The 27,240-nt window shown below is 39.3% G+C and overlaps 2 protein-coding genes and 2 long non-coding RNA genes across 4 annotated transcripts; all 4 read right to left on the bottom strand.

The window, feature by feature from the left end:
- Positions 1–2,718: 2,718 nt before the first annotated feature.
- LOC137124653 (B-cell receptor CD22-like) lies at positions 2,719–5,183 on the bottom strand. The gene is made up of 5 exons (XM_067499767.1): positions 4,853–5,183; positions 4,241–4,328; positions 4,100–4,160; positions 3,826–4,007; positions 2,719–3,322 (listed from the first exon to the last, which is right to left on the bottom strand). The coding sequence occupies exons 1-5, from the start codon at positions 5,133–5,135 to the stop codon at positions 3,259–3,261; spliced, it is 678 nt and encodes a 225-aa protein (XP_067355868.1). The 5' UTR covers positions 5,136–5,183; the 3' UTR covers positions 2,719–3,258.
- Positions 5,184–5,664: 481 nt separating this feature from the next.
- On the bottom strand, positions 5,665–17,089 carry LOC137124658 (uncharacterized). The gene is made up of 6 exons (XR_010913995.1): positions 15,539–17,089; positions 14,356–14,443; positions 14,161–14,218; positions 8,518–10,099; positions 6,021–6,368; positions 5,665–5,931 (listed from the first exon to the last, which is right to left on the bottom strand). It is a non-coding gene; the product is annotated as an uncharacterized lncRNA (long non-coding RNA).
- Positions 17,090–20,728: 3,639 nt separating this feature from the next.
- Positions 20,729–23,713, bottom strand: LOC137124664 (uncharacterized). The gene is made up of 4 exons (XR_010914001.1): positions 23,459–23,713; positions 22,534–22,615; positions 22,367–22,427; positions 20,729–21,878 (listed from the first exon to the last, which is right to left on the bottom strand). It is a non-coding gene; the product is annotated as an uncharacterized lncRNA (long non-coding RNA).
- Positions 23,714–25,001: 1,288 nt separating this feature from the next.
- On the bottom strand, positions 25,002–26,540 carry LOC137124651 (sialoadhesin-like). Its single transcript, XM_067499765.1, has 2 exons — positions 25,987–26,540; positions 25,002–25,418 (listed from the first exon to the last, which is right to left on the bottom strand). The coding sequence occupies exons 1-2, from the start codon at positions 26,444–26,446 to the stop codon at positions 25,165–25,167; spliced, it is 714 nt and encodes a 237-aa protein (XP_067355866.1). The 5' UTR covers positions 26,447–26,540; the 3' UTR covers positions 25,002–25,164.
- Between the last annotated feature and the right edge of the window lie 700 nt (positions 26,541–27,240).

The following is a 27,240-nucleotide window of genomic DNA, read 5'->3' as shown; positions in this document are numbered from 1 at the left end:
TATGGAGCAGTAGCATGTTGTCCCTGTGATTGCGTGGATTGTCTGGTACGCTGGTTTCCTCCCCCAGTCAAAAGACATGTGTCAGGTTAACTGATAACTCTAAATTGCCTGTAGCGTGTCAATGGTTGTCTGTCTGTGTATGTCTTTCTGTGTTCGCACTAAGATCAGCTGGAGACCAGTCCGGGATGGACCCCATGATGGGGGCTGGCTGAGTCCCATGATGCACTGAGCAATGTGTGATATTGCACAAAAACAAAACAAATGCTCTTTTTACTTTTTAACACTGCAGACGGTCACAGAAGGAATAAAGTTACTGTCATGATGGATCACAGAGCCAATCACTTTACAAGTTCATGGAAAGACTGAAAAGACTTTTTGGATTTTATGTTTTTTTTTTCGGGGGGGGGGGTTGTTTGTTTTTTTTATGTTTATGTTTTCAACACTTAGTCAAGCATTAATTAGGTGAGAAAAAAATAGGTTGTTTCTTCTTTGGTCTTCTGTGGTCAAGTTTTCACATATTTACAGAGAAAAGCAGAAATGCAGAAACTCAGATGCTGTTAGTGATAATGAAACATCGTTGTGACAAACACAAGTAGATTTGCAGGACTTTGTTAGAAGATATGATTATTAAAAGTCACTTTAATGACTTTGGTATGGATTAGATGATCTATATTATTTATGTATGTAATATAATTTAAGAATAAGCTATTTGAAATACTTCCCCTGAAGTGTACAGCAAAATAAACTACTACTAATAATATTAATAATAATAATAATAATAATATTAGTATAATAATAATAATATCCATATCCACACAACATTAGTCACGTAAGACGACATTTGACTGATCCTTTAAAGCAGATAGAGCCGAGAGATCCCAGAGTGACGAGACCTCAATCTGTAAAAGTGACACTTCACCATTAGAGGGCAATGAAACAACATTTCAAAAGTTAATGTGCTTAATTTAATTCATATTCTGTGTTTGAAGCCATTTGTAACCTGATTTCCCTGAGTACATATACATGAGAACAGACTGAACACGAGCTGCTGTAACCAACATGTGAGGTGATGGAGGTTTCTACTCTCAGCTTCCTGTTGAAATATTAAATAGATTTTAATTTTTAGTAACTCTGTCTGTTGAACAGTTGCGAGTTTGTGGCACAAGTTGATCGCGCTGAAAAAGTAGAATAGTGCAGAGGTTTGGTTTTTGTCATATTTAAATGGAGTCGTCCTTCACACCTCTCAGGTGTGACACCATCTCCATGGTTACCTGCCCTGATTTTTCCAGTCTCACCTGGAAAAGGCTCCCACCTGTGGGAAGCCACGGATTCATAAAATGGGCCAATTGATAGTTTTTAAAACTCAGACTCGTACAGGCCACTTTGTGTTAGTTTCAGTTTGATTGAAATGTGGTCGGACTTTGATGTAGAGACGAGCAGACATCTCTCCATGGTGATGATGTCTCCTTTCTGCCTCTCTGCTCTTACAAAAAGGTGCTTGTTTTTAAGCATCTGATCCAACAAATCTACACACACACACATCATAAAATCATTAAGCATATTCACCGTTCAATGAATGTAAAAGAGTCTAAAGGTGATGAATCTGTGGGTAAATGTATCAATTCCCTCATTAAAGACATGTTGCAGTGGGCTATAATCCAAATAAATGAGCCCTTCAAAATTATTTTTTGGTTTAGTTGCTTATGAACTTCACAATCTATGATATGTCCATCACATCACGTGACAGAGTCAACATAAACACAGGGTTATGACAGCAGCTGTGTGACAGATCAGATTTAAAACCAGTTTTCACCAAGAAGTTGTTACTGCATCCACAGTAGGATTGAGTACTGTGGACGAGGACACTTGGTGGCTGGAAAGATGAACTGCAGCTTGGATTTAATGAGCCTTTCTCTGCATTAAACACACTGCTTTCCTGAAGGAAGGCCACCAAAAACCATGACCCTTCAATGGCTACATCTGTAGGTGTGTGTGTCAGGGCCATTATTTCAGTCTCTACGCAGGTTTACGTGTATCGACTGAGAAGTACAATTTCACCTTAAGACACCGTGGATCGATGTATGAGGGATTGAATACAGTACATAACCACTTGCTCGAATGCAGCTTATTGTTGCAGCTATTTAAATAACTGGCTACAGACTTAAAAAGAATAATTATATTAGACTGGACATATAATACTGGCAAAATTACAACTCAGTCCCCTTTTAAAATATTAGCAATACAACTACTCAACCGGAAAAGGAAAATTAAATGATACTTAATAATCCCCCAAATATAATAAATTAATAAAATCCGCTTCCACACGAAATATAACTCACGTGCAAATGTTCACTGCTACCTAGCTTAGCTTAGCTGTTACTAAGGCAGAGAAATGGCCACGAGCACAAACTCTAAACGTTACACTAAGGAGCAGACAAGTGGAAAAAAGACTTAATTTGTTCAAAGTATATAATAATAGCACAACCCTCATAACCAAGCTTATCAAAAATGCCTTAACATCCACGAATCACTCTTCACTAGTCTTACACTGCGTTCCGTGTCATGTCCCCGCCCCTTTTATCTCACTTCCGCACCTGCTGCCAATCACAACAGGTATTTCTGATGGACAAGAGAATGAGCGATACAATGAACAGATCTTAAACCAATGGCGAAATTGGTTGTTTTACTCAATTCTTTTTACGACCAAAATCAGGGTTTTTTAAAAACGGATTATGGACTATACAGACTTAGTAACTATCTACATTCAAAGGTGGTTGAACTTGAATCATTTCCTTTCAATTTTTTGCACAAAGGTTTCAAATCAACTGTTGTTAGAGTTTAAGTTATTTAAATCCTTCATACTCTCCACCAGGTCAACATAACCATTAATTTTCATTTTTATTAATACATTTTAATAATATAATAATATATCAATACCGTTATCTCTTGTTTCTAATCCTAACATAAGTGGTTTTCCTGCCTGAACTAGCCACATAGAAATTGGTGCAAGCTCAAAAGTACAACTGGAAGAGAAAACGTGTTGTACAAATGCAGCAAAATGTAATGATCAAGTTAATCAACATTGTGAGATGTAATTTCCAGCTTTTCTAGCTCACAATTATTTGTTAAAACCTCACCATCTGCACTGCCTGTCCCATTATGCAGCCCACATACTTTAGGATTTGACACTTCTGGTAGAAAGTGAAATTATAAAACACATTCAATTTAAACACAGGGTAGAATTTCATGGTGGGTTGATCAGGTTTTGTTGATGGTGCTGTACAGTGCAGCTGGATTCTCTTCAGTGTCCTGACTTTGAAATCTGAAGGGGGAAAGTAATAAAAAGTAATGTAGCATGAAATTATATTACAGCTTTTCCACCACTTTACTAAAAGAAGTTAAAAAAAAATGAATCCTCAGTCCAGTTACAGCATGTTATCTCACTGTTACCCTTCTTTCCTGAGCTAATGAAGGTGAACATATGAAAACCTGGGCAGGCTTTCAGCTGGAATTATTATTTCCACTGTTTAAACAATGTTTAAATATGGTTACTGTAGAAACACACTACTACACTGGTTTGCCATCATTTGTTTTAGACAGATTCCTCATTTGAAAGTCCATGTGTATGTATGAATGGGAAAAAGTTCTTGTGTGAAAAATAATTCACAGTGTGGTTCACAAGAGTTTTGACAATGTGACTTTAGTTTTGACCAATGCAACTTCCCAACTGAACACACACAAAACAATAATTCCCAACAATGATATATAACTGTGAGGGACATGTACAAGCTATTAAGTGATGTTACTGTGTGAGAGGCTGCTCACCTTGGAGCTGTACTGTCCCTGATAAATCTGAGAGGAGAGTACTCAGTCACTTCCTGTTCCTGCCTGGAGGGCTGAGCTGCTCTGATGTTGGAGTAAACAGCATCTGCCTGTTTCTCAGAGAAGTGGACACTGGCGTACTGAAGGTTGTCCTGCTCCTCTGTCTGTCCCTGATCAGGTAGACACTGCAAACACCAAAGTACTTCAGCAACAGACTGTAAGTGCCTCTGCTGAACTGAACTAAAACCAACATGTTGAGGAGAGTTAAAAAAAAAACCTGTTTCCCTTTGTCTGGTCTCTCTTCGGGCTCCGATGATTCTTTGGAAACTCTCCTTTTCCTGATTAAAAGAAACAAATTGTGAAAATCTGACATGCAGTGATTAAATAAACAACAATTTAGTGAAACAGAGCTTCTCACCTAATCCATACGTAGACACAGAGCAGTATGAGAAGAGGCAGGAGAAAAGGCAGGAGAACAGCAGCGGTTACTCCAGCTGTTGATATCCCTGATCATAAGAAAACATGGAGCAGTGTTTTATTAATGACGTCCAGCCCTGTGGTGCATGTCTGTGTAATACAGCCACGATCGATTCTCTGCTGAGTGCAGTTGGAAAGTCGTGTTGTGGGCCATGGTGACAGTTACTGATTTACCTCTCACAAAGTTATGGCAGTATTTGAGGATGATCGGATAAGACATGATGTACTTAATTGTCCCTGAGAGGACATGTGACTTATGACACAGGTAGTTTGCAAAACTGCATTCAATCCTTGCACAAGGCAAAAAGATGCTGTTGGTCAAAATAGCAAAAGTGTTTTGTATGTCTAAGTCTTCTATGTACAAGAGTCTGAGAGAAAAATGAAAATGTTATTAAGTTTACAGTATATCACTGTTTCTGCTCAAACACTCTGTTTTTAGTCACTTGATAAATGATGTTTTAATGCCAACTGTTTTCATCTGACACAGGACTTAAACAACAAGACGCTGGAGAAATATGAAGGTTTGTTAAACTTTATTAATGCAAAATCTTACCTGGCTGACCGATAAAATGTAAGTCAGACGTCTGACGTCCTAATGTGTTCTGGGCTTCACAGTAATAATTCCCACTGTGTTCAGGTCTGAAGTCTGTGATGGTGAAGATCTGTCCTGAAGCTTTTGGTGAGTCTTCATTCTCCTTGTACCAGGTATAATTAGCTGCTGGGTTAGCATCACTGCTACAGGTCAGATTCACTGAACTACCCTCCACTATCTCAGCAGAGGGACTCACTGACACAGAGGGAAGCTTTGGAGGATCTGGAACATAAAATAAAAACATTTTAATAATGTTACAGAACCCTGCACAATATGAGTCACCATTAAGACAAAACAAACAGGAATGATGTAGATTTTAATACATTATTTTCATTGAAATGAATTAAAAATGTGTGTATAGGCCCAAAGTTTAGAGTTGGTTTTGTTAATGACAAACACAGAGCTATAAAGCAGATGTGATCAACAAATGAGAAAGATAAAAATATTGGGAAACTGTATGAATCTCTTGACCAAGGAATGACTCCACCCACTGCTGCTAAAGGATACAACCAGCTCCACTAATGATGTTGCTAATATCCAGGACACATTTTCCGATTAAACATCATATTTTACAGTTTACAGTCAGACTTTGCAGTGAAAACTGGAAATGAGAGACATATAAAATCTCATGGGAAAAAAATCTGATTTTCATTTCAACTCCCTACAATAAATCATCAGGACACACACACACACACACACACACACACACGCACACACACACACACACACACACACACACACACACACACACACACACACACACACACGTTTAGAAACAGCAGGTGTTGGTGTGTTAGTAGAAGAGTGTTGAGGAAACTCACACACTGAAGGAGACGGAAACGTCTCTTGTCCTTTTACAGCACAGGAGAAACTGTCTGTAACATGAACACTGACGGAAATATTAGAAGAAGTTTGTCCTTCAATTTTCTGTCCCTTGTTGTACCAGATGTATGTAGGTAGATCACAGCTGCTGTTACACTGCATCTCCACCATGTTAGAACCTGGATATGATGCTGCTTTGATCACCTGCACACTGAGAGCTGAATGTGCACAAAGAACAAAAATGATTTCATTCATACACGAAGGAAAATATTTCAGACACATGAACCTTTTGGAAAACAAATGTTACCTGTAACAGACAATTTGACTCCAGGTTGACCAGTAAATTTCCCATCTGATTGGTTTGTTTCAAATCTGAACTTGTACACAGCTGAGTCGTTCTGTCTCAGGTCTGCGATTCTCAGAGTACAGACTTTGTCATCACAGAGAAACTTCACACGACCTGTGTAATGTGAGTCTGTTGTCAGATTCTCAGGGTTATTATCAGGTCCTTTAGTAAACCATATTCTCTTTAAAACTCTGATATATTTATCAGGTGGGTATTTGTAGGTGCAGTTTATGTCCACTGTTGATCCGTTTATAGCACAGATGTCAGTAGAAGTGTAATTCACTCCCCAGCCATCCTGACCATGTATCACTGTAACACAGAACAGAAACAACTGAATTAACCTCAGTTAAATATCTGTCAAGAAAAATGATCAGATCTGATAACAGATAATTCTGCATCACTCTACAACAGCTGAACTAGAACATTTGATTTGGTTCTACAGTGTTTTTTAAGTTTTGTAGTTTCAGCTGTGCTTCATTCTTCCTGTGTGTCTCTGTGGTAAAAAGGATCAGTACAAAGCCTGAAACGTGAATCTTCCTTTTAGAAGTTTACTGCTGTTTCACATGTTAAGAATCATGATTCATGGTGTTTTAGTAAGAATTTAACACACAGTGTTTGATCTGTTGAACTGTGTGAACTACACATGATGCATAGGAAGATGTGACCATGATCTTTATAATAATGTGTGTGTGAGCACTGAGGAGTCATCAGACACTGTTGCTTTTCCTGTTTATCTTCCTGTTTGTTCACTCTGTGGTCGAGTTGCTGCTGAGTTAAGTGTGAAAATATCCACAGCAGCTGTGTTTAACTTTCCTGAGAAGACAAATGTCCACTACTCAAACAGTAATAAAAATACACAAGCAAACACAAGCTCTCAGTGTCCCACTTCTTCTTAGCTAACCTCTTTCTCTGTATACACTCCTGAACTTCCTCGTTCCACCACCAAGTCTCCTTGTCCGCTTTCCTCTTTCCAGATGACACACCGAGTACCCTCCTACCTGTCTCCCTGATCACATTAGCTGTAGTGGTCCAGTCATCTGGAAGCACCTCCAAACCACCCAGAGTCTGTCTCAGCTCCTCCCCGAAAACTTCACAACATTCTTCCTTTTTCAACTTCCACCACTTCGTCCTCTGCTCTGCCTTAGTCCTCTTCATCTTTCTCACCACCAGCATCATTTTACACACCACCATCCTGTGTTTTCTGGCTACACTCTCCCCTAACAATGCTTTACAGTCACTGATCTCTTTCAGATTACAACGTCTACATAAGATGTTGTCCACCTGAGTGCTTCTACCTCTGCTCTTGTACGTCACCCTATGTTCCTGCCTCTTGTGGAAGAAACTGTTCACTACAGCCATTTACATCGTCTTTGCAAAGTCTACCACCATCTGTCCTTCTCTGCATCATGTCATCTCTTCCTACACATACGCCTTCCTCCTTTTCTTCTTCAACCAACAGCAGCCAAAATTCCACCAAAACCCTATAGGTCAACAGCACTGGTGGTGGTCGTTGTTAACCCAGTATGCACGTCATGATTCACATGTTTAATTTGGCATGTGCTTTATGTTTGATGCCTTTCCTGACACAACCCTCTGCATTTATCCAGACTTGGGTCTGACACAAGAAGACACTGGCTTGTGCCCCCTTGTGGCTGCATTAAATATACTAAAGAACTCACTTGTACTTAGCAGTAAACCCCTACTGGTAGATTTAGCCCAAAAAAAGCTCAGTGTCCAGACAGTCCACTGTGGTGCTCAAATGTCCAGGGCCAGATTTGAATCCCAGTGCAGCCCTGTAACTCTCCATATCAGTTTACTTTAAATGGTAAATGGAATTGTTTTATACTGATAACTACAGTATGAGGGCAGCAAGGTGGTGGAGCTGTTAGTGCTGCCACCTTACAGCTAGAAGGTCCCTGGTTTGAATCATCCTTCTGTCTGCAGCCTGTCTGTGTGGAGTTTGCATGTTGTCCCTGTGCTTGTGTAGGTTTTCTCTAGTTTCCTCCCACAGTCCAAAGACAGACATGTTAGATTAACTGGTGACTCTAAATTGCCCATAGTGGTGAACATGATGGTGAATGGTTGTCTGTCTGTGTAAGTCTCTCTGTGGCACTAAGATACTGGGGACCTGACCAGAGTGGACCCTGCCTCTCGCCCGATGACAGCTAGGATAGACTTCAGCCCCCCAGAGACCCTGAACAGGATAAGTGGCTACAGTAAAATACTTTTCTTCGGGTTGTCATTCACTCAGTTCCCTGAGAACGATCGTAATAAATGTCCCAAGAAGAAAACTGTCCAGTTATTACCAACGACAACCAAATGTCACAAACAATGTGAACTTGAGATTTGCACAGTATTTTATTCCCATTTCCATCTGTGTTTGAGGACATTCACACAACTCTTGTTGAATTTCCTCACATTCCTCTATTATAAAGCAGCAGATGTAGATGTACAGCACCTGACACAGAGAGAAGGGAGACGACAAATCCATTCACTGCTGCTGTTAAACTCATAGCTGCTCCTCTCATGTGTCTGTGTGACAATAAAACATGTTAGCAGACAAATACAGAAACAGGAAATACATCAGTCTCAGACAGAGAAGGACTCTGTCTCTAAAATGTCTTTCCTCTGTCACCAGTGAACAGAAGATAGAAATCAGGCTGTTGACACACATCACACTTCCTTCTTCACGTTATTTAGCATGAAGAGCAAACACTAAACTTTAAGCCTTTACATATAAGTATAGAATTTATTGAGACGGGTTGATTTTCATGTCATTGTTTAATTTCTGACACTTTAACTGGACTCTGTAACATTAATGTTCTCTCTACTGCAGATAATCTTTTAAAATCATCCTAAAGCTGAAGAGGCAGCATTGACCGGCCTGGGATCCGCAACTGGAGAGACAGCATCTGACGAGCCAGAGGAAGTGTCAGCAGCCCAAGTGGTAACGTCAGCCGGCCTGGAGTCAGAAGCTGAAGAGGCAGTGTCGATAAGTCCGGGGTCAGCAGCTGAAGAGGCAGTGTCTGACGAGCCAGAGGAAGTGTGTCCCAGTTTCCCCCCAGTCCTGAAATTGGCCAGGACCCCCAACATTCTGGGCACCCCAGGCAATTCGATCAGCCATAATTGGAATAGATAATCTTTTCCAGCTGGGCAGCAGTCTCCCTGCGTAGGTCTGGGTCTGTAGACTGTTGGAATGTCTCCACTAGGTTGGTAATGAGACGTTGGATGATCGGGTTTTGTTTGTCCCTGGCCATAAGCTGCTCACAACTCCACTGATGTAGTGTCTACGCAACTTCGGGAGCAGAGGATGAGGCAGGAACCGGCTGGGCAGGTGGGGGACTGTGGGCCGAAGGGAGACTACGAACTGGGGATCTGCAACGGAGGGGGGGAAAGGGCTGAGGTTTGGTCTGAAGTCTGGAGTTTTCTTTACGGCAGGGTCCAACTCCCGGAGGACAAAAGGCTAAGCGGGTGCCCTCAAGACTATTTAAGAGGCCAGGCTGATCAATAGCTTCAGGCCCGCAGCCAAGGGAGCGTTCAAAACTTCCAAGGCGTCCACGCTAACAAATTAAATGCACGCCTCCCGGTTCCTAATTCTGGCCAGATCGTTCTGTCACACTTTCTATTGTGTGTTGTTTTAATTTTTGCAGGACCCGAAAAGGAGGAGACGGCAAGGGAAGGGGTTTATAATTAAAGTTTATTTACACAAAAGGAAACAACAGAAAATCACTCCGTGAGGAGGACGGGAAAACTCACAACATAAACTAAGTAAAACAGACCAAGAACTTAAACAGCTGGGGAGAGAGGATTAACTAAATTATAACCACACTGGGAAGGCAAGGGAACTAAGAAACTAGAGAGAATAACACAGAAAACCTAAACAACAAAACTACGCAGAAATCAAAGGAAAACCAAACCTCAGACCAAAACTCAAGGAACAGGTGGGCACGAGAGGGCAAAGTCCAAAGGGGTAATCCACAGGTGTAAAGAGGAAGCAGGAGAAGACAAAGTCCAAAGATGCAGTTCAGAAGGACGGATCTCTAGGGAAGCAGGGGAGACGATCTGATCAGTGAGCAGTGGGGAAAGCTGGGTATAAATAAACTGGGGAACAGGTGAAACCAATTAGAACAAAACGAGGAAGGTAAAGATACTAAACAGACTCAAAGGAAGAGACACGGGAGGAGCAACAAAATAAAAGCCCAAAACAGGAAATCAATTTAAACAAAACTAGTCCAAAACCAGGGACTGTGACACACATGTTGATTTGGCAGTTTTTATGCCGGATGCCCTACCTGACGCAACCCTCCCCAATTTCTACCGGGCTTGGACTGGCACTGCACAGCTGGGGAGGGGAATGGGTTGTTAGGGGTTCAGTATCTTAGCCAGGGACACTTTGACATATAGCCAGGGCGGGGGATCAAACCACTGACCCTGTGGTCCGTGGACAACTGCCTTTACCAACTGAGCTACAGCCACCATTTGTTATATTTATAAAATGAAAGGAAGCTGCGGGTTATGAGAAGTGATGACGTGTAAATAATCTCTTTGTTTCTTCTGCTTCTTCAGTCCCTCAGTGGTCAAGCTGCTAAATGGTTGTTTGTTGAGAAATGCAGAACACTGTGAGATACTAAACATCATCATTTAACAAACAGAACAAGTAGATTGGTAGGACTTCGATTGGACACAAAATGGTGATTTGATGTAGACTTTAAAATGACTTTGGACGATTTAGTTGATAAACTGCAGCAAATCAGATATTTGAAAACTCCATCTGGCAAAATGCACAAACACACACACAACAGTTATTAATGGTAAAAGACATAATTTGTCCTGTATTTCATGTGAACAGACCCTCTAAAGCAGACAGAGTGATGACTGTGCAACACTGGAATTTCACAACTAAAGGACAGTAAAGCAACAGTTTACTATCCACCACTGAATGTACTTTTGGTACTTTACATACAGGTATTTTACAAAAGAAGCTGATGTATTATTAAATAGCTTCATCGTCGACTTATATTTAGTACATCGTACTGTTGAATATTTAGCTGTATATTATCAGACATTGGATGCATGTTTGCAATGTTGCAAATATGATATTAAAAAGTTACTGAGCATTATTTTATCTTTATACTTTTAGCACAAAGAACAGACAAACTGTTAACACAGTGCTGATAACTGCCCACAACTAACAAGTGCATATGGTTCTCTACAAAGCTCACACCTCATTCTCTGCTGGCTTATGGTGGTGATAAGGCTGCAGTCACATGAAGCATCAGAGACAGGATTGGTCAGAGTGAGGGTCAGAATAAGGTAAATGAAACACACCAACAGGAAAATGTACAGTGTTCTATCACAAATGTGTGAGAATGAATAAATAACCATATTTAAAACACTGCACTTTTGGCTGCTTCCTGTGTAAATCTTACAATTTACAGTATAAATGGAGATGTACAGTACCTGGAACAGCTAGAAGGAGGACGACACATCCATTTGCTGATGCTTCTCATATTTTCTCTATGACTTTAGAGACTTAACATACTAGTGCAGCAACCAGTGTGTGTTCATTAAATGAGCTAAAGACTTTCATCTAAAATGTAGAAGTCCAGTTGATAAAGATAAAGCCAACTTCCTTCCTCTTTACACACATACATACATGATGAATAAGATGTGTAGGTGTCATAAATATAACTTCTTCAGTAAAGAGGGTGTGATAATGAAGTCATGTGGCCTGTTAGTATCAAACCCGTTATATTAAAACATCCCACTAACACAAGACAATTACAAAGAATTGAGAGAAACTGAGACTTTGAATTGTGAGTAGAATTCAGTGTCTCAAAAAGCAAAACGAGCTACAAAACCATCAAACATGTAAAGACTGATGCAAGAAATGTGAAATCTAAATATGCTAATTGAACAAAGATAAAATAATACTGTGTCATTAACAGCATGAAGCTAAAAGCAAATGTGAATGTGGTGACAATAAATGTCCCATTGTACAGAGATGTTTCTGGTGGGAGTAACTGTAATATTAATGCAATTTTATTTGTAACTTTTTCACTACTCTTCACTGGGAAAAGTCATGTTATAACAGTAACACTCAAAAATAAAAAGTAATAATACAAAAAATCCGAGACACTGCTTCCAGGTTCGGGCACCGCAGCCATACTCGATTTCCACCTATCCCTGCCCTGCCCACTACTGATTACCTGGATCAGGTGTGTTCAGTCAATTATTCAGGTCAGTCATAAATTATTATAATGAGGAAGAATTCATTCACAAAAAGCAGTTTGTACTTGACTCACAATACAAACAACTGTGCTAAAACATAAAGAAATAAGAGGAAAAGGATTTGGTGAAGACATTGTATATTCAGGAAGGGAATAATAGACTGGTGATGGGAGCAGAATACAAAATACCCAGAGCACTCAGTTCAAATATAGTTCAGTTTCATTCATTCTCCACTGTTCAAGTCCTGATTAACTCACTTTTCCTCTGTCACCACAAAACAGAAGATATAAATAAGGATGTTTAAATTAATCAGACTTCTTCACACCAAACGATAAACCAAATATCATCCAAAGACTCTATTTTACATGCAACTGATTTCTCTTTCCATCAGATCACTTCTGCCTTTGGTTCCACAGCATCTACATCTAAAGAAAATAACGCAAATTGAGGTGAGGGGCTGGTTATTATGAAGACTGAATCTGAGTGTGATGTTTGACTTGTTTCTTTCATGCAGGAGGTTCTACCCTGATTGGTTTTGAAACCCAGAGCCCCGTTCTTTGGACGTGGATTAACAGGTCAGCTGGATCATTTTGACGATTTAACCTGATCCTGAATCTGGTGGCTTTTCCAACATCACGGTGTGATTGTGATTCCAGCAACAGATCTGCCATCTCAGACCTACTCAGTAGCAGGTTTATTCTCAGGTTTAGTCAGTGGGAACAAGATTTAAATCATGTTGGACCAGGAAGTCCACTCAGCTACAGTGTGGATGCTCCATTTTTAACACACGCTAACCACTGAAATCAGGGGGACGATGAAAAGAAATGTGCAAATCTAAATAAAGCAAAAGGTTAAACTGTCACTGGCTGCAGTCTGATGATGTTTATCAGCCAAAGGTCTGAATATCAATCATCTATATATGAAGTGTGTAGTTACTTACGATTTAAACATCGTCCCAACTTTTTGGGAATTGGGGTTGAACAAATATCATAGTTTTTATAAAAATATTAAACTAATAAATGTTGATGTATCATTAAGACTTAACCACCTGTCAGCAGTTAAAATCAGCTCAACATTTACCATCAGTGACCTTTGACCCTTATTTTATTAATCACTGTACATGTTTTGCCATAATTAACACAAAGTATTTTTTTAAAAATGCACTGTTTTCTTAGTGGATTACTTTTAATTTAGTATTTTAAATATCATGTAAATAATCTGCTTAGTAATTGTACTTGACACTTCTACCAGCTTTGCACACAGTCTTATCAGTGCTCAGAGTGGACATGCGGACCCTTGTCCTCCATGACAGTAATAGGACCACCGGTGGTAATGTCAGGTCAACAAGCACAAGACTTCACAGTTCTCCCACAGAACAAAATCAAACTTTTCTAATCAATCTGTCAAGTGGGTTCATAGAATCAACGTAACACAATAACCTGATTCAGGATTAAAACATCCTGCATTACTCATTTAATCTTGGATTTGTTAAGCCACGTTCAAAGAATAGGATCCAGGTCTCCTTGCTCTCCTTTGTGGTGTATCTGTGCTGCAGATATGGACCTTAGGACTGAAGTGTCCTTAAAATTGGGACTAGTCTGACTGATGGGGAGACAAGAAAAGATGAGACTATGTGGATGTTATTCATGAAAGCTGCGCATCAATGTTATAATTTTACATTTAACATGTTTTGCTGAGTTTGTATTGAATGAAGGACAAAGATCTCACTGTATCTGATTGAACCATTTTTCTTTACATTTATGACCTGATATCAATGACAAAACACATTCATAAACTGGTTTCTGATAAACACATTACAATGTACACAGGATAAACAGTCTAGATTATGGATGGATGGATGTTGTCTCACCTCTGTCAGCTCCACATGTTCATTCTGTTCAGTTTTTAACTTTAAAGTTTTCTTCTTCCTGGATTGAATCCAGAAGTGACAACAACAAAGTATAAAGTTTAACAAAACACAATTATTGGTTGAAAATTAAAAGATGTCTTGATGAAATAGAAATAAAAGCACAGTAATAAAACAGGTGGATTTCTATTATTTTACCTCATCCACAGACTCACAATAAGCAGAGGAATCAACATCAGGACCACAAGAGTCAACCTGATGATGTTCATCATTATTAGTGATTTATCTGTAAATACAAAGTAGAACCATTTAGAAGATGTTGAAGGAGAAGTGGGTGAAGGTTTTGGGCTCCCCCACCGTTCAAACAGAGGGGTTTCAGAGTACAATAAATGTGAGTATTTCTCTGTTAACTGGCCTGTACAAATCATGTTAACCACACAGTTACCTTAGTTTAATGTTTTCATGATTTATGAGCATCTACCAAACCAAGACAGAGCAAAAAGAATCATATTTGTTATAATATTACTTTCAGAATTTCATCACTGCCCTAAAAGCAGTGCAGCCGAGCAGGATAAGAGAAGGAGCTTCTATCAACTACTGGTAACAATGTTTAGTGACTGCAACAGTAACGTTAGTGTGTGTGGATGTGAACAGTGTTACAGAGGTTTCCCTGTGTTTATACACTGTAGGGTTTGACAGGGCACAGAGTGCTCATTCAGCACACTGATGATGTACAGGGGTCTTGAAGGACAGAAAGGAAGATATTTCATCCAGTGCCCCTCATGACTCTGTTTTGAGGGGAAACTCAAATGTGAAGTGGGACTGGGCCACAAATGACACTTTAATGTGAACTATTTTCATGTGACACTGAGGATTTAAACAGCAAGACTCCTCTCACCCCACAATTGTCACCACTGTATGTCATTAACTTTGTGTGTTCTCTCCCGTAGTTGTCTTTGTCCTTCTCTGTCCCTTACTGCAGGTGTCCCCGGCTTTGAAGCTGTGTGTCTTCCAGCCTGCAGCTACTGGTCCTACCAATCTGCCTGATGTTTTTTTGTTGCTTTTTGTTGCTCTGTTGTTTTCTCTCTTCACTTTCCACTCACCCCAACCGGTCGAGGCAGGTGGTCGTCCACCCTGAGCCTGGTTCTGCTGGAGGTTTCTTCTGTTAAAGGGAGTTTTTCCTCTCCACTGTTGCCTAAGGCTTACTCCAGGGGGAATTGTTGGGTTCTCTCTATACATCTTTATAATCTTGACTTTATTCTGTAAAGTGCCCTGAGATGACTTTGTTGTGAATTGGCGCTATATAAATAAAGTTGAATTGATTTGAATTGAATTGGAGAAGGATGAAGGTTTATTAAACTTTATTAATGCAAAATCTTACCTGGCTGACCGATAAAATATAAGACAGACATCTGACGTCCCATTGTGTTCTGGGCTTCACAGTAATAATTCCCACTGTGTTCAGGTCTGATGTCAGTGATGGTGAAGATCTGTCCTGAAACTTTTGCTGAGTCTTCATTCTCCTTGTACCAGGTGTAATTAGCTGCTGGGTCAAATCCAGATCCATGAACAGATTTGAAAGTGGGATAAAAGGGGAAAAGTGAACAAAAACAAACTAACTCAGAAAAGTGTCAACTCATAAATAAAAGACGAGTTAATGAGGAAGAGTTTGGATGATGATGAGCAGCACATTTTTAGTGATTTAGACATTTATTTTTTAATTCTAAAGACAAAATGGTTTGATAAATTTCTACAATGTGAGCTGTTTTTTACAGTAAAGTTTGCAGCAAAGACTGTAAATAAGAATAAATAATGTAACATGTCTAATTTGGGGCAGCTGCAGCTCAGTTGGTAAAAGCAATTGTCCACGAACCACAGGGTTAGTGGTTTGATCCCCGGTCCCGGCTTCCTACAAATGCACCTTCTTCCTTTTCTTCTTCAACCAACAGCAGCCAAAATTCCACCAAAACCCTATAGGTCAACAGCACTGGTGGTGTTCGTTGTTAACCCAGTATGGACGTCATGATTCACATGTTTAATTTGGCATGTGTTTTACGTGTTGCCTTTCCTGAAACAACCCTCTGCATTTATCCAGACTTGGGACTGACACAAGAAGACACTGGCTTGTGCCCCCTTGTGGCTGCATTAAATATACTAAAGAACTCACTTGTACTTAGCAGTAAACCCCTACTGGTAGATTTAGCCCAAAAAAAGCTCAGTGTCCAGACAGTCCACTGTGGTGCTCAAATGTCCAGGGCCAGATTTGAATCCCAGTGCAGCCCTGTAACTCTCCATATCAGTTTACTTTAAATGGTACTTGGAATTGTTTTATACTGATAACTACAGTATGAGGGCAGCAAGGTGGTGGAGCTGTTAGTGCTGCCACCTTACAGCTAGAAGGTCCCTGGTTTGAATCATCCTTCTGTCTGCAGCCTGTCGGTGTGGAGTTTGCATGTTGTCCCTGTGCTTGTGTAGGTTTTCTCTAGTTTCCTCCCACAGTCCAAAGACAGACATGTTAGATTAACTGGTGACTCTAAATTGCCCATAGTGGTGAACATGATGGTGAATGGTTGTCTGTCTGTGTAAGTCTCTCTGTGGCACTAAGATACTGGGGACCTGACCAGAGTGGACCCTGCCTCTCGCCCGATGACAGCTAGGATAGACTTCAGCCCCCCAGAGACCCTGAACAGGATAAGTGGCTACAGTAAAATACTTTTCTTCGGGTTGTCATTCAGTTCCCTGAGAACGATCGTAATAAATGTCCCAAGAAGAAAACTGTCCAGTTATTACCAACGACAACCAAATGTCACAAACAATGTGAACTTGAGATTTGCACAGTATTTTATTCCCATTTCCATCTGTGTTTGAGGACATTCACACAACTCTTGTTGAATTTCCTCACATTCCTCTATTATAAAGCAGCAGATGTAGATGTACAGCACCTGACACAGAGAGAAGGAAGACGACAAATCCATTCACTGCTGCTGTTAAACTCATAGCTGCTCCTCTCATGTGTCTGTGTGACAATAAAACATGTTAGCAGACAAATACAGAAACAGGAAATACATCAGTCTCAGACAGAGAAGGACTCTGTCTCTAAAATGTCTTTCCTCTGTCACCAGTGAACAGAAGATAGAAATCAGGCTGTTGACACACATCACACTTCCTTCTTCACGTTATTTAGCATGACGAGCAAAATAGCAGGAAACTAAACTTTAGGCTTTTACATATAAGTATAGAATTTATAACACAGAGTGAGACGGGTTGATTTTCATGTCGTTGTGTAATTTCTGACACTTTAACTGGACTCTGTAACATTAATTTTCCTTATACTGCAGATAATCTTTTAAAATAATTCTAAAATAACTCATGATCAAATGAAATGAAATTTCCTATGCATATGCTGCAAATTGTGAAAAATGACTGAAATGGCTCTAATGTGCATCTTGTATGAATTTAAGATTAAAGCATTTAAAGAGAAAAGTGTCTTCTTTCTGTTTGGACACAGTTTGGTGTCTGAAAAACAAAGTACTTTTTTTTAGTGGTGATCTTATCAGGACAAATGTCACAATAACAATGATGCATCATTTGACACTTCAATGTCTTTTACACCACTGCGATGATCAGTATTGATGTGGGCTGACAGTCACATGATGCACTAAGCAGTGTTTTTTGTTGTTGTTGTTTTTATCTTTAAAAAAGATAGAAAATAAAAGTTAATTTACTCTATAATTGCAGAGGACGACTGTCGTGGTGCAACACAGAGCCCATAAAGAGCCACGAGACCAATCAGGGAACTTATAACATGTGAATCCTGAAGCAGCTTCACTAAGCAAAAGGTTCCATTCATTCCTTCAGCCATTAGTCTTTATTTGAACTCTATATAATTAAATGAACAACTATTATGAACAAAATGGAGACGGCTGAAGCCAAAGCCTATTTCTGACCCTTCCTCTTTGTCATCTCCTATGCATGATGTCATATCCTTCTTATATCCCAAATAAAGAAGTCAGTTAATAAAGATATGTAGCAGTTTTTCAAAAAGTGATAATTTGTTATATTTTTAACATGTAATGAAGCTGCTGGTTATGAGAAGTGATGACAGATAAATAATCTTTTGGTTTCTTCTGCTTCTTCAGTCATTTTATGGTCAAGTTGCTAAATGGTTGCTTGTTGAAAAATGCAGAACTGACAGAAATGTCTTTGGCCCATTTAAGTGGTTTAGTTGATAAACTGCAGCAAATGAGATATTTGAAAACTCCTTCTGGCAAAATGCATAAATACACAAACACACACACACGAGTTATTAGTGGTAAAAGCCATAATTTGCCCTGTATTTTACAAAAGAAGCTGATGTATTATTAAATAGCTTCATCATCGACTTATATTTGGGGGCAGCTATATCTCAGTTGGTAAAGGCAGTTGCTTACGGACCACAGGGTGAGTGGTTCAATCCCCGGCCCTGGCTATATGTCAAAGTGTCCCTGGCTAAGATACTGAACCCCTAACAACCCATTCCCCTCCCTAGCTGTGCTGTGCCAGTCCAAGCCCGGTAGAAATTGGGGAGGGTTGCATCAGGAAGGGCATCCGGCGTAAAAACTACCAGATCAACATGCGGACAATGATCCGCTGTGGCGACCCTGAACTCACGGGATAAGCCAAAAGGACAGCTAGTATCATCGACTTATATTTAGTACATCGTACTGTTGACTTAATATTTAGCTGTATATTATCAGACATTTGATGCATATTTGCCATGTTGCAAATATGACATTAAAAAGTTACTGAGCATTATTTTATACTTTTAGCACAAAGAACAGATAAACTGTTAACACAGTGCTGATAACTGCCCACAACTAACAAGTGCATATGGTTCTCTACAAAGCTCACACCTCATTCTCCAACAGGAAAATGTACAGTGTTCTACTCCCGAGTCTTGGGATTGATGCTAAACCAGACTTTCCCCCTTCTTCCACAAATGTTAGGCTGCTAAATAGAACCAGACGACACCAGCAGGTTCACACTTCATCACTTCACTAAACAAATCACAAATCTTAATGTGTGAGAATAAATAACCATATTTAAAACACTGCACTTTTGGCTGCTTCCTGTCTAAATCTTACAATTTACAGTATAAATGGAGATGTACAGTACCTGGAACAGCTAGAAGGAGGACGACACATCCATTTGCTGATGCTTCTCATGTTTTTTATCTATGACTTTAGAGACTTAACATACTAGTGCAGCAACCAGTGTGTGTTCATTAAATGAGCTAAAGACAGACTTTCATCTAAAATGTAGAAGTCCAGTTGGTAAAGATAAAGCCAACTTCCTTCCTCTTTACATACATGACATACATAGTTACATACATATGAACATGACAAACAAGATGGCTTTAAAAGTCATAATTTTTATTAACCACTCCTTGGCAGGAGTTTTTACGCCGGATGCCCTTCCTACCACAAGCCTCCCATCTTATCCGGGACTGGCACCAAAGTTGGTGGCTGGGTGGGGCAGCACCTGGTGGTGTGGGATTTAAACACGTGGCCTTCTGCATCCCAATGCATCCCAATGCTCTACCACTGAGCCACCAGGCCCTTTAACTATTTTATTTAAACCACTTTTTGCAGAATTCTACACACTCTACGTTGAAAGTCGACTCCACATATTATTGTCATAGTAAGTGACAATAGTAGCAACTGAAAGATTCTTCATTTAATCATTTCCTTCACAGGGAAGAAAAGACGTGAATGGTTAAAGTTTAGGTTCAGTTTAAGATAATCCACTAGTAAACCATTAGTGTGTCCACCAATCTACTCTAGAGTCTTGGAACCTAACACCAACGCAGACTCCCAAGTGTTAAACTACTAAAGAGCACCAGGCAGAGCTCAGCAGGCTTTTGTTCAAACACGTTTTGTGCATCTGTCAAGATACACAGACTTTACACAGATAAACAGCAAACAAAGTGATCTGTAAGGAAAAAGAGGAAATTCTGATGTCTGAATTTTAGGCACAGGCTCTGGATCCCAATGAATCACTTTACTGAACAAATCTACATCCTGTGTGAGAATAAATTAATCACGTTTTTACAATATAACCTGATTTTTGGCTGCTCCGAGTGTAAAAATCTTACAATATCTACAATGTACACTCCTGTACCTGGGACAGCAAGAAAGACAATAAATCCACTCAGTACTGCTGTGAAACTCATAGCTGCTCACGTTGTGTCTATAACTACAGAGTCATAACATATTTGTAGGAAGAGTAAGTAAAGTGCAGAATAACTAAATCAAGAGTTACACAACTTTTTCTACAGAGTAGAAGTCATGTTGTTAAAGTTACGCACAACTTCCTTCTCATTTAGCTGATTTACCAGCATGATGAACCAGGTGGCAGCACATAGCAACAAATCCAAAAAGTAATGTTCTGCATGCAAAACTATAAACTACTTCATTTAAGAGGGTGTGATAATGTCGTTATGAGGCCTGTTAGAATCAAACATGTTAGACACACTACAACATCCCATAAACATAAACAATAAAACAATTTAGAAAATTGAAAAGACTTCAGAAAAACTGAGACATTTTTAATTAAAAGTGGGTGGAATTCTGGCACATTCAGCTTCAAAACCAATAAACATGTAAAGACTGATGCAAGAAATGTGAAAAGTAAAAATGCAAATAGGCAAAGAATTGCAAATGACAAATGGAAAATTTAAAAAAATATCACTGAGGTGCAATTAAATTGGTAAAAATAGAAAGTAAAAGTATGTAGTATGAAGAATATTTAAAAAAGAGATTTTTTTATTGTATAAATATATAACCAGGCTATTATCAAAAACCAAAAAAGGAAAAAAACAAACACACACACATACATAACTAAGTAAAATTAATTTTTCAAAAGAGTAAAAATACTGTCCACTGGTACTTGGCTCATGAAGAAAAAAATGTGTGAGAAGACTAATAAAAAAGAGATAATACAAAAATATAATCAGAAAGAAAAGAATGCAGTACACAGTTCATCATGTGATGTACTGGGACTAGAAACGGTCTCTCATTAGGAAAACGTGTCTCTTTACTATCATCTAGTGGCAGTGATTGGAAACTACATCTACATTAGAACACGTGTTTCACTCGTGGACCCCAGAGGTGCTGTTTAGTGGCAAGTGGACTTTCTTGGAGTTCGTGAAGACATTACACTTCTCATCTGACAGGATTCATCAGTTCAAACTGACTGGATTTCAGAAGCAGAAATAGAAACTGTTGAGTCAAGAGGTCGTTGAACCTTTGATGGTCACCAATGGATTGTTTTCATTCACGTGTTTGGTTCATCTGAGTGAAACTGTGATCGACTGCTAAATTGCCTCTAGAATGATGAAAGAATTGTGTTTTATGGATGTGATAAGTGGTGACACTGACCATCAGCTGTGCTGAGCGATGTTTGTTCCTGTTTGACATAAAATAAGCCAACAATTCATTAAAGAATGAATTCAATTAGTACTTTTAGTTTGGTGATGTTACTGTGTGGGGAGCTGCTCATCTCTGTGCAGTACTTTTACTGACAAATCTGACAGCAGAGTACTCAGTCACTTCCTCCTCCTCCTTGTGGGGCTGAGCTGCTCTGATGTTGGAGTAGACAGCATCCGTCTCTTTCTTGGAGAAGTGGACACTGGCATACAGATGGTTTTCAGGCTCTTCTGATTGTCCCTCAGCAGGTAGATGCTGCAAAGACAAAAGTACTTCAGCTACACACGGGACATGTGGTCAAAAGTGTTTATCTTGACTGGAGAGGTCTGTCCTGAAAAGACCAAAGCAACAACAGCTGCAGGAATGATGGTCCAAGTATCACTGTTGTCACCACAAAGATTCTTCTCAGATGAGTAAGTTAACTTCCAGTGAATTTATTCTTTGTCCTGATCTTCAGGGTTTAACTTCTCACTGTGATGTACAGGTGTACGACTCCAGGACCTCACCTGTCTGCAGGCAGGTTCCTCTCCTGTGAAGAGTAACTGGTTTTTGCTGATCTCTGGTTCTTTAGCTTCTAGCTTTGCTGTAGAAACGTACAAGTGTCCTCTCAGACCTCGTGACGCCACTGTTGGATGCGTTTACTGGTTCATCACAGCACATTTATAACCAAACCCAAACACACTTATCAGTGATTGAGGGTGTGGACAGAGGTGAAACAGGAAGCTGACTTTAACAACTCTCACCTGTTCCCTGTTGTCTGGTCTGTCTTCAGGCTCAGATGGTTCCTCAGTATTCTTCTTGTTTCTGGTTAAAATAAGAATAATTTTAAAATAGACTGAATGTTTTAATCCTGACAAACAGACTTTCAATGAATTATTAACCAATCATTTAGTGAAACACAGCTGCTCACCTGATCCATAAGAAGACACAGAGGACAAGGAGAAGTAGGAGAACAGCAGTGGTTACTCCAGCTGCTGCTGATTTCCATGATCCTGGGGAACAATCAAGAGAAGAGCGACGGTTCATTTGAGTGTTACAGCCTGTTTGGGCCAATTGTGTGATTTATAGCAGGAACAAAACCAGGACTATGGTGCATGTGTGTCTGCAACATCAATGCTTCATTTCCTGCTCAGTACAGGGAGGATGTCTGTCAGTCTGTCCATTACTGGAGGTAAGACCAGCTGAAGATGAAACATCTCCTTTGTTTCAATGGTTTGTTCTAACTCACCCTCTTAAAGTCAGTTTTACACAGACATTCTTTAAGATTTCATTACAAGGTTTTAATTTTCTGTGCTCTCACTCTCTGAACCTTCACAAACAGCAATATTTCTGCAGAAATTCCAGAGACCACAGTTTGTATATTTTTACATAGTGTCAGAAAACATGTTAACAACATATAAATAAAATGCTATAAGTCTTTGATCAAACACAAATGATAAAAACCTTGTTCTGCACACATTAGCAATATGAGACAAACTCAGATGATTCAAACTCACACTACTCTGTTTCTGACTCCTGTCCAGAGGCAATGACTGTTTTAAAGCTTCTTAAAGTTTCCACTGGTACCAATATTCATACCTTCAATGAAAATACATTATGAGAAATGTATTTTCCTATAATATACATTTGCAAAAACCGTTTATATACAATTTTGCTGATAGTTGTCAATTTCTGCTGTGTCCTAATGTTCAAGTTTAGTTTTTCATCTGCCAATCTGCTAACTTCAATATTGGCAGATGAAAAACTATTGTAATATTCATTCAAATTCTCAAACATTATGTTGAATGTGCATTAAATATGGTGCATGGTTTGTGCAGTTGAATGTAATAATTTACCTGCAGCAACAATCAGATATAAGGTGGCGTTTTGACGTCCTCTTGTGTTCTGGGCTTCACAGGAATAATTCCCACTGTGTTCAGGTTTGATGTCAGTGATGGTGAAGATCTGTCCTGAAGCTTTTGGTGAGTCTTCATTCTCCTTGTACCAGGTGTAATTAGCTGCTGGGTTAGCATCACTGCTACAGGTCAGAGTCACTGAACTACCCTCCACTATCTCAGCAGAGGGACTCACTGACACAGAGGGAAGCTGTGGAGGATCTGGAGGAGAAAGAAAAATCAAATTCTTCATTGGACTTCACAGCAGGACTTAAATGTACAAGAACTGAATAAGATGTAAGAAATTTCTGTTTGTCATGAAGGAAGAGGTGGATGGTAAATGGCTCATAGGCCACATGCCGTGAAGCTACACAGTTTTGTTATCGCCTGTAAAAGTTTCAACTTGTTTATGACACAGTGAAGAAAAAAATCCCAATAAAAGAGAAAATCTTCCTGTTGTCTAATTCATGATTATATGTCTTCAAACAAACTGCAGCGGCCACAACAGTTTATATGTCTGCTTTTTTTAACGGTTACAAGAAGAAGAAGTTAAAGTGAATAATTAGCAAAACATAAAGTTTTTGTTAATATTTAAAAAGTTGTCTGTGTTTTACTCACATTTTACATTAATAGAGACGACTTCAGATGTCCTCCTCCCCAGTTTGTTCTCAGCTGTACAGTAATATTGTCCAGAGGCAGAAGACTTGATAGATCTGAAGACAAGCTGTGGTTTTTCATGGATGTATTTAAGATCTGGGCCTTTTTGCTTGTACCAGGTATAATTAGCTGCTGGGTTAGCATCACTGCTACAGGTCAGAGTCACTGAACTACCCTCCACTATCTCAGCAGAGGGACTCACTGACACAGAGGGAAGCTTTGGAGGATCTGGAGGAGGAAACATTATAACACAGTTTATTGTTTGCAGGATATGTGTTATAATAAATCACTGTACTCTGACATAAAATTAACTAATAGAAATGAGGACATATGTATATGTTGCTATACATGTTGAAATAAGAAAACAATTGTAGAAACATCAGAAACATTCTAGATGGTTTTGTGACTGACAGCAGGCAGAGCTAAAAAAAGTGAGTATGATCAGCCAAAATGTTTCCTACAATAATGAAGCGAAATTCTTCCACTGTATTTCTACTTAAATAAGTTGTTTTACTCACATTTCACATTAAGACTGACATCTTCAGATCTGCTCCTCCCCAGCTTGTTCTCAGCTTCACAGTAATATTGTCCAGAGTCAGAGGACTGGATGGAGCTGAAGACAAGTTGTACTTTGTTCTTGAGATGTTTCACATTTAGATTTCCTTTGCTCTTGTACCAGGTGTATTTAGCTGCTGGGTTAGCATCACTGCTACAGGTCAGAGTCACTGAACTACCCTCCACTATCTCAGCAGAGGGACTCACTGACACAGAGGGAAGCCGTGGAGGATCTGGAAGAGGAAAAATCAGGTTTTGTTAAAACTGTTTCGGAGACATTGATCAGGCTGAACTGTGGCTCATTGATGGTCAATAATTTCTAAGAAGTTTAAATATCTAAATAAACATACAAAGAAAATATTGAACAAAAGTGTTTAAGGATTTTTTTTCTTTAAAACATCCATATTAAAAACAATTTGCTGCTTTGTTACTTTGAATTACAACTTGACATTAGGTTACAAATACAGAGAAGTAAACTCACACACTGGAGGAGAAGGACAATCCTCATTTTCCTTTAAAGCACAGGAGATGTGGTCTCCAGGATTAAACTGGCCTTTATAAGATGCAGTTTCCATCTTGTTGATTTTCTGTCCATTGTTAAACCAAACAAATGTAAGACGACCAGTTGGACTCTTACTGCTGAGACACTTCAGCTCAGCCTCGGTGTAAAACTGGTGGACTGTTGATCTGATCACCTGCACCTGCAGATCTGAACATGTTAAGAAGAACAGAATGTCACACTCCTCGTTTTTGGACTCTATTTTTGTATAGTTTTACTTCCTGCTCCTGGCTTTTATTTTGTTAATCCCTCTGCTCCACTTCCCAGTTAGTTTCTTTAGCTTCTTGTTTCTCATTAACCCTGATTGTTTTCACCTGTGGCCCCTTGTATTTATAGCCAGCTTTCCCCACTGCTCACTGCCAGATCATCTCTCCTTGTCCCTAAATCCTTCCATGTACTGTCAACCTGTATAAACACTGCTCTCCCTGCTCCAGTGTGTTTAAGTTCTGGGTCTGTTTAACCTGGTTTATGTCATTTGTACTAGTCTTTTTTTCCCGCCCTCCTTATGGACTGATTTTCTGTTGATTGCTTTTCTTTTAATAAACCTTTGTTACTCAAAACACCTTCACTTGCCGTCTCCTCCCTTTGGGTCCTACCAAAATTAAAGATACACTAGAAAGTGTGACAGAAATTTAATTTAATGTAATTTCATACATGCAAATGTGCACAAATAAATCCCAATTTTTCCAAAATATTAACCATTCAAATAAATTCTTACCTGTGACAGACAAAGTGACTCCAGGTTCACCAGTATAACGTCCTCCTGGTTGGTTTGTTATGAACCTGAACTTGTAAACAGCTGAGTCTCTCTGTCTCACGTCTCTTATTGTCAGAGTACAGACTTTGTCAGGACAGTAATATTCCACTCGACCTGTGTAGTCTGGGTCTGTTCTCAGATCTACAGGTGCATTGACTTTCCATTTAGTAAACCATGATGTGGTTTGAACTGTTGTACTTCTTCCATTTATTCTGGATGGGTATGTGTAGGTGCAGTAAATGTCCACTGTTGATCCTTCTAAGACACAGATGTGAGTATCAGTGTAAGTCACTCCCCAGTTATTCTGACCCTGTATCACTGTAACACAGAGAACAGCAGAAACCACAATCACAATGACCTCAGTTAACAAACAGTTAAGAGAAATTGTATCATAGCACCAACAATAACAACTAATGACCATTAATCTCAGCAGAAATGTTAATTTGGACAAACATCATTGTCCTCAGTTATCAGAGTAATTATCTGTCATTGACATAAAACGTTACTATCAGACCTCAATCTAACCACACCTGAACTAAACAACAGAATCTGACTATGCAGTATTTTTACTGTCCTACCCTATAACATAGGTCATATAGACGGTTGCCTAGAGTATCAGCTGCTGGAGGGGGCACTGCTGCATGCCCTCAAAAACAAAATGTAAATTATAGTAATAATTTTGAATTTTTGTAAATGCTTTAAAAACGCTTGTTACACTTTATATGGTTCCTGCTGCTTAACGAGTGAATTTCCCCACAGTGGGATCAATAAAGATGATCTTATGTTTGTCAGATTGATATCGTCTTCGTGTAAAGGCCGTCCAAGCCCTCAGGTGCAGCTTTCAGTATTATCCGATGATACCATAGATGCCTTTGCCGTGAGGACGTCCAGACATGTACAATTTTAAATGAAAGCTATCAGAGACTTTGGACATGATTTTAGTGCAACATTATAGTTTTATGTTGTCTTGTTTGCACATTCTGCTTCTATAAGGCCCATTGTTACCAAATACAAGTCCAAAGATTTCACTGAGCATAGCACCATTTCCATTTATCTTAGAAAAAAATTGTTGTCGCGGAAAAAAAGAAATAAATATTTGTTGACTAAGTTAAAGCTGCACTGCAACTTTTGAATTCTGTTTTTATATTATATCGCAGTGTTTTTTTATTGTTTGAACATAGCACCTTGTTAGTGTTCATATTGTGGAAGCTGTCA

The sequence above is a fragment of the Channa argus genome, chromosome 3 (genome assembly GCF_033026475.1).
Source record: "Channa argus isolate prfri chromosome 3, Channa argus male v1.0, whole genome shotgun sequence".
NCBI classification, from domain to species: domain Eukaryota; kingdom Metazoa; phylum Chordata; class Actinopteri; order Anabantiformes; family Channidae; genus Channa; species Channa argus.
Note: the sequence above shows the minus strand (reverse complement) of the source record. Positions and strands in the feature narration are given on the sequence as shown.